The sequence below is a fragment of the Bubalus bubalis genome, chromosome 3, assembly GCF_019923935.1.
Source record: "Bubalus bubalis isolate 160015118507 breed Murrah chromosome 3, NDDB_SH_1, whole genome shotgun sequence".
Classification (NCBI taxonomy): Eukaryota; Metazoa; Chordata; class Mammalia; order Artiodactyla; family Bovidae; genus Bubalus; species Bubalus bubalis.
The window spans coordinates 17,052,814-17,066,116 of NC_059159.1; the positions used below are offsets into that span (position 1 = coordinate 17,052,814).

At 53.1% G+C, this 13,303-nt stretch overlaps 1 protein-coding gene across 12 annotated transcripts in view; it reads right to left on the bottom strand.

Moving 5' to 3' along the window:
* Positions 1 to 1,193: 1,193 nt before the first annotated feature.
* The window catches only part of MAPT (microtubule associated protein tau), a 122,860-nt gene continuing 110,750 nt past the window's right edge, over positions 1,194 to 13,303 (bottom strand). For all 12 annotated transcript variants that reach the window (XM_044938857.1, XM_044938855.1, XM_044938856.1 and 9 more), the window contains 3 exons: positions 11,307 to 11,388; positions 9,662 to 9,774; positions 1,194 to 5,103 (listed from right to left, as the gene is read on the bottom strand). In XM_044938857.1, the coding sequence (XP_044794792.1) occupies positions 4,888 to 5,103; positions 9,662 to 9,774; positions 11,307 to 11,388 (411 nt within the window). In that variant the 3' untranslated portion in view covers positions 1,194 to 4,887. The remainder of the gene's footprint in view (positions 5,104 to 9,661; positions 9,775 to 11,306; positions 11,389 to 13,303) is intronic.

Consider the following 13,303-nt stretch of genomic DNA (forward strand, 5'->3'; position numbering starts at 1 on the left):
CTACTGAAGCCTGAGCAGCAGCCTGGGGCCAGTGCCCTGCAGCAAGAGAAGCCGCTGCAGCAAGCCCACCCACGCACAGCAACGAAGACCCAGCGCGGCCAAAAATAATAAAATGATGAAGAAAATAAATTGCTCTCTAGTGGAGATTTCACATCTCACTTTTGACCTCTGGGGTTGAGATCACTGAGGATTTAATATACTTTGCATAGAGCCTGAGCTGGTTCTCAGCAGCTTTCTTCTGAGGAAAGAAGAAAAGTTTTGATTTTCTTTGTAGAAGATGAGTAAGTGGGCTGGCCTGGTTCTCTCGCTGCTTCCTTTTTGACTTTTCACAGCAATCAGGTTGACACAGCCAGTGAAGCTGCCTGAGCGTTTTATTTATATATATATATATATATATATATATTATTTTTTTTTGGGGGGGGGGGGCGGTCTTTTTTTTACCCGAGTTCTGAAGTAACATTTCTCTTTGGCTGCCCTGTTGCTGCTTCTGTAGTTGGCGGTTAAGATCTGCTGTACTTAAGCTTCCGTCTGCAGTGGCTAAAGCATGTCAGCAAAAGCTGAGAAAAGTGATAATTTGTTTTGAAACTGTGAAAAAATCAAAGGCCTGAGCATTATGACCTTGACATAATCACTAAGGAACAATAATTAACACGATGGGTTCTGCTCTGCTTTTCTTTTCGTCTGCAGCCTCACCAGGGGCTCCTTGGGATCCCTAATTGAGATCTAGCACTGTCCACCTGAGATGAGGCTCAGAGGAGAGCAGCTCTGATCCCAGAAGGAACCAGAGCCCCTCATTCCACTGACTGACCCAGTCAGTGTCCTGCTTCAGCCCCAGGCCTCTCCGCTCATTTCCAGGGATCAAGAGATCTTGCCGAGCTACCCCTGCCGTCTCAGGTCTGAATACAGTGGTTTGGGTCTTTGACAGGCTGAGCCTTGTGAACTGAGCCACAAGGGTATTTATTGCCTTTTGAGTTGGACCAGGATGGTTTGCCAGCACCAGAATGAGAAAATCAACTGGAAATGAACAAGTCTGAGAGTTTTCACCTTCAGGGCCCCAGAGCCAGCTGGTAAATCCTCGCATCCAGGTTTCAACAGTATTGTCATTTCCTGAGCTAAGTTCCCCAAGGCTGGGAAGGGACTTAGAAATTGTAACATCATTTTCTGGTCCTTTAAATCCATACACAAAGGCCTTATTTAATCAGAGTAATAACTTTATTTTTCCAAATTCACTTTTACAGCAACAGTCAGTGTAAATCATTTGTTAAAACACACAATACACAATATGGACATTCACAGACAGGAAGCTAAGCTAAGATGGTTTCATGTCCCTCCCCCCACCCTCAAAATTAACAAAGAAATCATGGGACTTGCAAGTGCCAGAAATTGCCCTGCCCCACACTGCAAACTCACAGGGCTCAGTCCGGGAGGAGGTGAGACAGTGTCAGTGCCCAGGGTAAACCCTTTTCAAAACTGAAACCAGAAGTCTCTTGAAGCCACACTTCTGTAGAGAGGACAAGCCTATGACCTCCACCTCTGCCCTCATCCCTGCCTCTCTCTGCTGTCCTCGGAGGACAGAGATCAAAGGGTGACGAGATCTTAGCAACTGTTAGAAGTATAGGCTGTGTGTCTGGAGCTGGTGGGAATGGTGACACGGAGGTACCAATAACTTTGAGGAAAGGATGCCTCAAAGCGGCTTTGGGAGGCAGGATTGTGAGCTCGGGACCCTGCAAAAGGGCAGCAGGACAGAGCAACCATATCTCGATTCCTCCACAAACCTCACCACTTGGTCGGGAAGGAGAACTAGCTGGCAGCCTGCGGCACCTGTCAGTGGAAAGGCGAAATCCCAAGGGACTTCTGGCACCCATGGTTGAAATCACGAAGAAAAGAGTTAACTAGGCCTCGGACTACTGCACCCCTTTGCCCAGTGGTTTAACTATCTTACAGGTTCCTCCCCCCTCCCCCCTTGAATACAACAAGCAATCGCAAACAGGATACGGTCTCACCACTGAAGTCAATTTAAATGGAATTATTGATAGAGTGAGTGGAGAGCTTGAGGGGACCAAGTGGATGAGGGACACCGATTCTGGAGGAAACGGGTGGGGGTGTGCCAGCTCTGGGGGGATTGTCCTCATTTAAGCTTACAAGCCAGCATCCCTTTGCAGACTCCCTGCCAGCAACTGACCTGATCACCTAAACCACGATCTTCAGGCTGATCCCAACACAGGCGATTCCAGAGCCCTCTGGGAAGGAAGTACTTGGAAAGTCAGACATGAGACTGCAAGGAGGGGTGCAAGGAATGCAGCCAAAATTGGTGGCAGTAAGGAGGGGCCACATCTCTCACATCTTTACAGCATGTTTCCTCCTCCTCCCTCAGAACCCTTCCAAGACCAGCTGGGACTCGGAGGACCGAGCCTCGCGGGGGGACGTTTGGGGCCCACGTGATCCCTAGCATGGAACGCTCTGATTGCAAATGGAGCAGCCGGCCCTGGACTCCGACCCTCCCAGCCCCACAGGGTTGCCTTTGACTGTCCCCACACCACAAGTGGCAGACCTGGACCGAGGCTGAGATTTTCTTTAAACAGCAGATTTTGACAAAGGCGGCTTCCCTTGTCCCCGTGGCAGAAGAGGGTCGGCAAGTGTCTTCTGACTTGTCACCGTGTCAGGAAGCTGGGGCCCCTGGGGCCGGTCCTTCCTTCCAGGCCCTGCTTTGGCTGTAGGGGCCCTGAGTGGGTGGCTGGACCATCCTTCCTGAGGGAGAGCTTGGAGCTGAGGAGTGGGCTGCAGACCTTGCCCCAGTGGGCATTCGTGATGTGGGGAGCTGTCTGACCCTCTCTTGGGGCTGCTGTGGGGCTTCTCCTGGACCATCTTCACCACAAGACACATGCCCTCTGCCTGACAGAAGGGAGCCCCGGGTCAGGGAGGGGATACCGGAGCTGCTGTCCTCTCCCGGGCTTCAGGTGTGCACAGCCGAGTTCCCCAGTGTCAGGATCTGGTCTCTGTGGGGTCCCTGATGCTGACGGAAATCTTTCATCAACTGGGAGAGCCACATGGGCCTTCTGGATCTGAGTCCCCTCTGTGGGGTGAGAGACACCTGGGACTCCCGCGAGGGCGGGTTAGAAACCTCTTTACAAGCATTTCAAGATACATGCGTCCTTTTTTTTTTTTCTTTTCACTATCATAGTCACTCTGGTGAATCCAAGCATAAACAGACAAATCAGACTACAAGGCGACAGGGTGTGGACGGGGAGGGGAGGGCGACATCTATGTATATGTTCAGCTGCTCCAGGACAGACCACCCTGCTTCCCGCTGGGTCGGGGGGAAGAACCAGTTCCGAGGGGGCACGTTTCCCTTTTCGGGGTGCAGAGGGCCGATGACACAGACTTGGGATCGAGCAGCGCCCGGGCTCCAAGAGGCTGGCAGTCACAAGCTGGGGCAGAAGTGGGGGACAACGGGGGCGTGGTCTTGCCTGCCTGCCCCAGTGCCATCTCTGGCATCCAGGACGGCCAGCCTGCTGCCAGCTCCGCACTGGACGGGGACCGGGCCCAGACAAGGCATGCACATCCAGGGTCACTGCGAACCCCACCCTGGCTTGCGACTGTGATGGCGGTGGGGGCAGGGAACTGAGTACGGTCGTGGGGGCCATTGTGAGGGACACAGCTGGATGCCTGTAACTCAGAGAGATGGCGGTCCCGGCGTCTGGACCTCGCCCTCCTTGACTTCCCCCTTGGTATAGAGCAGGTGTCGCCCCATCGGAACAATGTCCATTACCGAGAAGGGGTGGGTGGCGAGGCGGGGAACTCGGGACAGCGTGACATAGCGAGGGGACAGGCAGTGACCAGGCTCCGCACGGCAGACACACAGGCTTGGTGGGGGCAGACGCAGGGCTGCATGGCCGTGGGAAGGAGGAGAGGTTTAGGACCGGAGGCCCAGGCTTGGGAACAGGCAGGTACTCCCAAGAGGCACAAGTCCTTACAAAGAGAACTGGTTAGCCCTAAGTCCCAGATCTGTGAGGTGGCCAAAAACGCGGCTGTAGTTCCCACCTTCAGAACTCAATAAAACGGGGTTTCCAGGGGGCGGAGCGAAGCCCCTCTGCTCAGGACCCCCCACCCACCCTGCGAGAAGCAAGGAAGAGGCCAGCGCTCGGTGGTCTTTTCCAAGGAGGTGACCCACACGACGTCCTTCCCATCACCTTCCTTCTCCTGCCCCGTCCCTTCTCCCCGCAGAGGGTAGGCCTCCGCCGACCCCGAGCCGCCATGAACGGGACGCCGCTTGGTCCGAGGCTGCGGCGGGTGGTGGAGGCTGTGCCCAGCCCGCTGCCCTCCAGGCAGGCCCCAGCGTCCTCGCCCCCCACAGGCCCCTCCGCTTCCCGCCCCGCCCCCTGCCCCGCCCCGCCCACCCCGTCCAGCTCCAAAGGCGGCCCCGTGCGCCTGTGGCTCCACCAATGTGCCAAGTTTCAAGTCCCTTGTTGCCACTGCTGCCTCGGGGACACCCCCAGAATGGGGCACCCCCCCAGGCCTGGAGAGCCCCCGGAAGCAGCTTTCAGAGCCTCCCTTCTCTCTCTTCCACTCAGAGGGGGAAAAAAAAAGAATCAGAGTAACTGCCCAAGGAAATTCTGGGTGGGGCCCCCTTTTGGAGTGTTTTTAAAAATACTTTATTAGGACTGGCCCACCCATCAATTTGGAAAGCTGAACTTGGCTCTGTTCCGGTCACTGATTTGGAAGCCCCGAGCCAGAGCTGAGCGACAAGCAGGTTAGTGATTAACCGATGAACCGATCTGTGAGGAGCAGCTGGGGGAGGGCAGAGGGCGAAGGGCCAGAGCATTATTCTTTTTTTTTCCACACTCTCACTCTCTTCTCTCCACGATTATTGACCGCCCCGGGGCCTGATCACAAACCCTGCTTGGCCAGGGAGGCGGACACCTCGTCAGCGAGGGTGGCGAGCTGCGGCGAGTCCACCATGTCGATGCTGCCGGTGGAGGACACGTTGCTGAGGTGCCGGGGGGACGTGTCCCCCGACACCACCGGTGACTTGTACACGATCTCCGCCCCGTGGTCGGTCTTGGCTTTGGCGTTCTCGCGGAAGGTCAGCTTGTGGGTTTCGATCTGTAAGAGAAGAGCGGGCAGGCTAAGGAGGCGAGCTGGGTCAGGTGACGCCCGCTGGCCTTGGGAGGGAGAGAGCCATGGTGGCCACGACGGCTTCATGGCTTCCCAACAGCTAAGCTGCAGCATCCTAGTCACCTGCCAGCCAGCCTCCCAGGCCCCCTCTCCAGAAGCAGTGACCATTGTGGGTTTTTTGTGTACCCTTCTAGGAATAGCCCACCCATGCAAACCTATATGTGTGAGTAGAGAAAAAAATACATATACATGTACATATATGCATACATATGGCAACAGTATCCACATGCTTTGCACTCTGGTGTTTAGGTTTAATACCTTGCATTGTCCCTACACAGCTCCTTCACTGCTTGTTGAGGCTGCTTGCTTTCCCATCACAGCAGATGTACCAAAATGTATCTACTCCCCTGTGGGTAGATATTTAGGTTGTTCCAATCTTTTGCTCTCACAGACAATGCTGTGTGAAAAATGTTGAATAACCTTGTACTCACATCATTTCATATATGTACCGTGCCTCCTAGAAGTGGGATTGCAGTAGGTCAAAGGCACGCGCATTTCACGTGGCTGTGCACGTGCACTTTGCCAGGCTGCAGATCGAAGTGTGGGAAGAGAGGCTGGAGGAGACACGGGGAGGGGCCCAGGTCCCCAGCCATCCAGCTTTGAGCCAGACACACTCCTCCCGTTTGCCAGTGACTGATGAGGACCCTCGAGGTGGCAGCTGCTGTGGGCAGCGCTGGCAGGTGTACCAGAAAGCACGATGCAACGGAGCCCTGATCAAAGCAGTGCATTGTTCTGAAATATACTCACAGCTCATACAACTCATTGTCAAAAAAGCAAACAACTCAGTCAAAAATTAGGCAGATGATCTAAAAAGACATTTCTCTAAAGAAGACAAGGATGGCCAAAAAGCATGTGAAAAGGTGCTCAACATCGCTAATTATTAGAGAAATGCAAGTCAAAAACCACACGCAGTTTCACCTCACTCCAGCTATAATGGCCATCAACAAAAGGTCTACAGATAAGAGTCGCCATATGACCCAGCAGGCCTGTGTTCACAGCACTACTCAAGATTGCCAAAACGTGGGAACAACCTCAAAGCCCATTGACAAATGAATAAAGATGTGAGAACGGAATTCAGCCACAAAAAGAATGAAATATTGCCATTTGTAGCCACATGGATGCAACTAGAGATTATGGTACTAAGTGAAGTCAGTCAGAGAGAGACAAATACTATATATCATTTGTATATGGAATCTAAAATATGGCACAAATGAACCCGTCTACAAAACAGAGACAGACTCACAGACAGGACAGACTCACAGACACAGAGATCAGACTTGAGGTTACCAAGAGGGTGTGAGGGATGGATGGATTGGGAGTTTGGGATTAGCAGATGCAAACTAGTATATGTAGAATGGATAAACAACAAGGTCCTTCTGTATGGCACAGGGAATTCTATTCAGCATCCTGCGATAAACCATAATGGAAAGGAATACAATAAAAAAAGGATGTATGTATATAACTGAGTCATCTTGCTATACAGAATAGATTGGCACAACACCATAAATAAATGATATTGCAAAAAAAAAAAGATACAAATGAACTTATTTCCAAAACAGAAAGAGACTCACAGACAGAAAACAAATTTATGGTTACCAAAGGGGAAAGGGGAAGGGGGATAAATCAGAAGTTAGGGTTAACATATACCCTAAGTAAGTAAGTAAGTAAGGTCGCTCAGTCGTGTCCAACTCTTTGCAACCCCGTGGACTGTAGCCCACCAGGCTCCTCTGTCCATGGGATTCTCCAGGCAAGAATACTGGAGTGGGTTGCCATTTCCTTCTCCAGGGGAACTTCCCGACCCAGGGATCGAACCCAGGTCTCCCGCATTGCAGACAGACACTTTAACCTCTGAGCCACCAGGGAAGACCTAACATATACCCTACTACATATAAAATAGATAAGCAACAAGAACCTATTGTCTAGCACAGGGAACTAACTATACTCAATACTTTGCAATAACCTATAAAGGAAAAGAATCCAAAAAAGAATATATGTATGTCTGTATAACTAAATCACTGTGCTCTACACATGAAATTAACACAACACTGTAAATCAACTAGACTTCAATTTAAAATTAAAAAAAAAAAAGTAAGTAGAGCATCCTTGACCCGGAGGTCTTCGCTCCAAAGGATACCTGGAAAGCTCAGAAGCAGACAGTTTAGCTGGAGATGCCAAGCAGTACATAGTTATTCTCTCTGATGAGCTCTGAAGTGATGGACACAGTAATCCTCAACCTTTTTGGGGTCTTAGGACCTCTTTGGGGGCTTCCCAGGTGGTGCTAGTGATAAAGGGTCTGCCTGCCAATGCAGGAGACTTGAGAGACACAGGTTCAATCCCTAGATCAGAAAGATCCCCTGGAGGAGGGCACGGGAACCCACCCAAGTATTCTTGCCTGGAAAATCCCATGGACAGAGAAGCCTGGTGGGCTTCGGTCCACAGAGTCATAAAGAGTCAGACATGACTGCAGTGACTTAGCACAAACCCAAGACCTTCATGAGCATCTGGTGAGACCAGGAAAATGTGTACACCTGCCTGCCTGCTCTCACACATGTGACTTCTCCCCACAAGGTCAGAAGTCCCCGGATCCCAGGAAAAGAGCATTGTAGGGGCATGTGAATGTAAAGAAAAATCAGGCTCCCATCTAAGCTATATGCTTATTTTGGGTGACTGCTTTGAAAAAAGAACTCTTCCTTATTACTGTAACTGAAAGACCATTTTGACGTACGTTTATGTTCTTAAGAAAAATGTGACACCCTCCTGGGAACGTCCCCAAACTCCCCAGGCTGAAAGGAGCTCGGGTGGCGGGGTTCCTGCGCTCCACCACTTGTCAGCAGTGTTTCTCATCACAGAGGGAAATGGGACTGAACACGAGGAAACCCTCTGGGAGCAGCACAGTGTCTTCCGGGCAGTGGGCAGGGCCCTCCCTTTCTGAGGCAACACAGAGATGAGTGAAAACAGAAGTCCAGACCTGGATTTGCGTCTAACTCGTGTTGTTTGATGACTACAGAGCTCCAGGCACCCTCCTGGACCCTGCCTCACCCTGGTCTCCGGGATGAGGATGTTTCTGTCCTTTTGCTGAAAGAGAACCTAAGGCTGAGAGGGCTTGCAGAGCTTCCAGGGGTCACGCCTCCAAGCAGAGTCAAGCCCAGAGCTTTCCCCCAGAAAGAGAAGCTTCCAGAGTCGGGGTAGAGGCCTTCCTTCACCCGGAATCACCAACACCCAGACCTACCCACTCATTCCATATATAATCAGTCAGACTCTCCCGGGTGGGACGGCAGTTTCATTAAGCTCCCCAGGGCAGGGAGGTCCTGTATTAAACAGGGGGCACAGCGATGGAGACAAGCTGGCCTTTTGCAAAAAAACCTTCTCATTTCCCCGGGTCTCACTTCTGATGGAGACCCAGGCACCCTGTATGTAAAGGCGTGATGGTCAGGGAGGCCTGTGGGGAACCAGGACCCCAGCCTCCCCTCAGCCTCCGTGGGACTCCATCACCGGCCATCAGTGCCAACCGCTGCTTTAAGCGCACACAGGGCAGCAAGTGCCGCTCAGAAACCACGCAGTCAGGCTTTCACCGCAAAGGCGGAGTGTCTGTCGGTCCAGACCAGAGGAGGAGGAGGAGGTGGACGGGATGGGGGGAGGGGGGTGACTGCATGGGAACCCCGGCTCCCGTCAAGCTTGGCCCAGCTGCCACTTCCGACTAGTGGGGACCTTTGTACCGCACCGCTGGGCTGGGTCTTGGTTTCTGTGCTGGGAAGGCCCTTCCCTCTCCGCCCTCCTCAGTCAGCTGCTGGGAGGCACTGAAGACTGGAACACGCACCACCTGCAGAACTTCAGGGCAGGCATGGGCAGGAAACCCCAGAGAGCATTTCGCTGAATTTATGAAGAGAAAAAGCGCCACCACACAACAGAATTCAGTGATGAGCCCAGAGGGAGGCACTGGGGTTCCCCAACCCCCACTGCACATAGACATCCAGACCCAGGGCTTCTAGGAACCATGGGGAGCACCCAGGTTCCCGGTCCAGTGGCCTCCTCATGGACACTTGCAGGGGCTTTGTTGAAACCTGGATTCCAGCATCACTGTTTGGCTCTAACTGCCTAGTGACCTATTTAGAAAATTAGGTTATGTTCCCATGACTGGCTTTTGGTGACTGGGGCTGGCTTTGGCGACAGCTAGTTCCTTTTGGGGGTGCTGGCCAACCACAGGGCCGAGGGCAGTAGCTCTCACCTTTAACTGCACTGAAGAGTCACCTGGGGGCTTTAAAAGCTCCCCTCCAGGTACCCAGATGGCTCCTGAGACAAACTAGTCAGAATCTCCAAGGTGGGGCCTGGGATCAAGGCTGTTAAAGCTCCCAAGGACGGCAAAGGGCAGCCCAGGTGGAGCCGCGCAAGTAGCTGAGAATCCACATCAAGCCAGTCAATATGGGCCCCTCAGCTCTCCTGCTCTGAGACACTGCACTCTGTTACAGCCTCTGCCCTGCCCCTTTACCTTTTTATTCCCTCCGCCAGGGACGTGTGTGATGTTATCCAGGGACCCAATCTTCGACTGGACTCTATCCTTGAAGTCCAGCTTCTCAGATTTTACTTCCACTTGGCCACCTCCTGGAACACAACAGACAAAGAACACCGAGCCTTGAGTGAGGGCTAAGCCAGTGACTGCATGCAGACGCCAACCTTGAGGAGAAGCTAAGACCAGCTTTTATTTAGAGTGTGCTTTGGAACAAGTAGGTCCTTTCAAGTAGGGCTTGAAAACAATTTGCTTCATCTTCATTTTTTTTCTTTTTATCTCACTAATCAGGGTGTACATCAAATATCTACTCAGCAAACTCTTTCTCCTTAGTGCAAAGGTAAAGGACAGCTCAGTTCAAGAGAAATTATTCTAAATTCTAAATTGGTCGGCTTCCAAGGAGTTGAGCCTTTCTATGCCAACATCCTGTAAGACCTCGGAATTAAACTGAAGGGCAAAATGCACCCTTCATAAGGAAGGGCCCTGACATTTTCTCCCTCCTCAGACACTCAATGCCCTGTCCAAGTGTGGGAGACATGACCTGAGGAAGAGATGAACTACATTACTTTCTTTGGAAGGATAAAGCCACTCAACAAAGTTGCTCCACAATGTGATGGGATGGTGGCCTCAGGAGAGGCAGAGAGACTCAACTCGCCCAAAATGTCCAAGGGAGACAGAAAATAATGACATTCTAGACTGTACTTCTGACCATCTCTCTTCCTGCAGTAATGGTTCAAGCCCCGGAGAGGACCTAAGGGAGAAGCCCTGCTCTGGACTCTCAGGCAGGAGTTAGAATCTAGATCTGGGCTCTCCAAGATGGTAGCCCGTGGCTACTTAAATTTTATTTATTTTTAAATTTTAATTTAATTTTTTTGGCTGCACCGCACGGCTTGTGGGATCTTAGTTCCCGGATCAGGGAACAAACCTGGGACCGGCAGTGAAAGCGCCAAGACCTAACCTTTGGACCGCCATGGAATTTCTCAAATTTCATTAAATAAAACTGGTTCATTTCCTCAACTGCACCGGCCATATTTCAAATGCTCATCAGCCGCATATGGTGAGTGGCTACCACAGTGAGCAGGACAGGTACAGAACGTTTCCACTGTTGCAGAAAGATCTACAGGCAGCACCAATTTCTGCATGGCATGAGATGGAGAGGGGAAGGGTGCGCATGGAGAGTTCCACAGTATCATTTCAGCGGGGACATGGCCATGACCCAAGAGTCCCATGTTACAGCTGGAGCAGTGGGTGAAATGTCCCTCCTCTTGGCTGAGGACCAAACTGGGGACCAAATCTACAGAGCCAGTCTTCGGGGGCCAGATCAGGTCCTTCCCCAGCTTCAGAGGCCCTGTGCGCAGCCCGCCTGGAGAGCCGCAGGTCAGGGTTTAGCTCAGCATCTGTCCTCCCTTCTACCTTGTCTTGGGCAACCTGGTCCCGCTCAGGAGCTACACACAGAGCCACACCTCCCAGGCCCCAGCAAGCTCCACCCCCAACACTCTCCTTGATGGCCCATCCCATCCATCCTCCCCACCCACTTCCGGAGAAGGCACCGCCCCATCCGGTCCCGCCCCTGACCACCCCGCCCAGTCTTGCCTTCTACAAGGGCTATGCCTTCTACAAGGGCTACCTGGCTTATGATGGATGTTGCCTAATGAGCCACACTTGGAGGTCACCTTGCTCAGATCCACTGGTTTGTAGACTATTTGCACCTGGAGGGGAGAGAGAACACGAGAGAGTAAAACAGGATTATTTTGTTGGGAGTGAAACAATGAAAAGCAGCAGGACAGCATTTCCGGTCTGCCACGAGGAGCACACCCTAGTACTGATAGGAAAATGTGTTGGAATTCTGCCAACCCTGCCCTGGGAATGAAATAAATGGAGTGCCTTCGATCCCATAGGACAAGGACCCTCAGAGAAATACAGGGCTACATCCCCATAGGGGCAAGGCCCACACCACTGGTTTAGCAAACATACGTGAAAAGGTCATTCTCGAGATTTCCTGACATGAAATCGACAGATCGCATTCAGTGAGGACAGAAAGAAAGAAGGGGCCCGTGTGTGCAGCATCTGAAAAATCTTGGCAAAGCAAGAGAGCCGTGTCTGCTGGGCCTCTGAGAGCAGAGGGCGGGGTGGGGTGGTTAGGAGCACCTTCTCCCAGAAGCTTCACCAACCCCAGCACCCCTACAGCAGAACAACGATGGTCAGCGAGCGGAGAAGAGCACTTCGGCGACCCGGGAAGAGTGAAGCGCCAGGTGGAGCCTGGGCATACAACATCCTGGACAGTTTGGTTCTTTACAGAAAAGATTAAAGGAACACGAGCAGGACGGTCAGGCGGCACAGCAAGAATCACGGGTTTAGTGTCTCAGGGAAGCTCAGCAGACACACGCGGGGAGGCCTAAGGGGCCCCAGGGCTCAGAGCCGCCCCGAGGGTCCAGCATATGGCCCAGCCACACAGCCACCCCCCGGCCGCCTGGAGGAGACACCCCACAGGGACCCAGCGTCAGCAGAGGGGGTCTCCTTGAGGAAATCTGCACAAAACCATGACTGTGGAGGCCCCTGATGGTCACGGGGTGACACGTCCCTTGTGTGAGGTCACCTGAGGACACAAGAGGCCAATCACCACTGAGCCAGTGGGCTCCTGCTCCCCGCCCTGGGGTTACCTGGAGGAATGGCCTTGTGCCCGAGAATGGGTTTAACAAGCACATCAAGGAGGAGTTTTTACTTAGGTTTAAATCATCTGGAATAATCCCAAATTACGTTCATCAAAATCATGTTGGCGTTTGTCGATTACTGGCAGAGTTGATGGAGGCTGACCAGGGGATGTAGCCTGTGTGCGTAGGTGTGGGGAGGGAGGCGCGGGGAGCCCGCGCCTGTGGGGATGGGTGGGTTAATGAGGGGTTCTGAGCCTGTGCTCCAGGTGGGGTGCTGGAGATGGGGGGACAGGGGGGCTGTGGAAACTACCCCCTCTTTCCTCGCAGGAGCAAGATGAAAGCAAAGGCTGGTGTGTGCGAGGCTTCCCTCTCCTCTTTTCAGCCTCAGTTTAGGGGGGTGAGGGTGTAGCCAGTTGCAGAGGAGGAAGGCATGATGGAGGGGAGGGAAGGGGAGGGGAGAGAAATGGGGGAGGGCGGGGGAGGATGGGAGCCAGGACAGGGAGATGCTCAGGAGGTTGAGGCTGGGGAGGGAGGAGGCCAGGCTCCGGAGTGAAGCCAGGAGTCAATCAGGAGGCAGGGAGAACCATGGGAAGGAGCAGGGCCTGCCTGCTGGGGAGTTACACCCAGCTGAGGAGGGACCCCCTGCCAGGCCAGGGGCCCACAGCCCCCAAGCGCCTGAGGCTGACATTGCGCAGGGACTTATCACCCTCAGCAACCTTTCACCAGGAGAAGAGCTATGACAGCTCCTACTGCAGCGGCCACAAGCCAACATCTGGTGGCTCTGCCGGGTCCCAGGCTAGTCCGCCGGCCCACAGAGTGCAGGACAGACGGGCGGTGCTCCTGGGGAAGTCCCTGGAGGTCGTAGGCACTGCCCTCCCAGCAGCAGGCATGTACCCCCTCCCCCAAGCTTCCGCTGGAAGGAGCGGTCTGCTGACTGTGGCCACTGGACCCCACGCCTCCAGCCCCAGCAGCA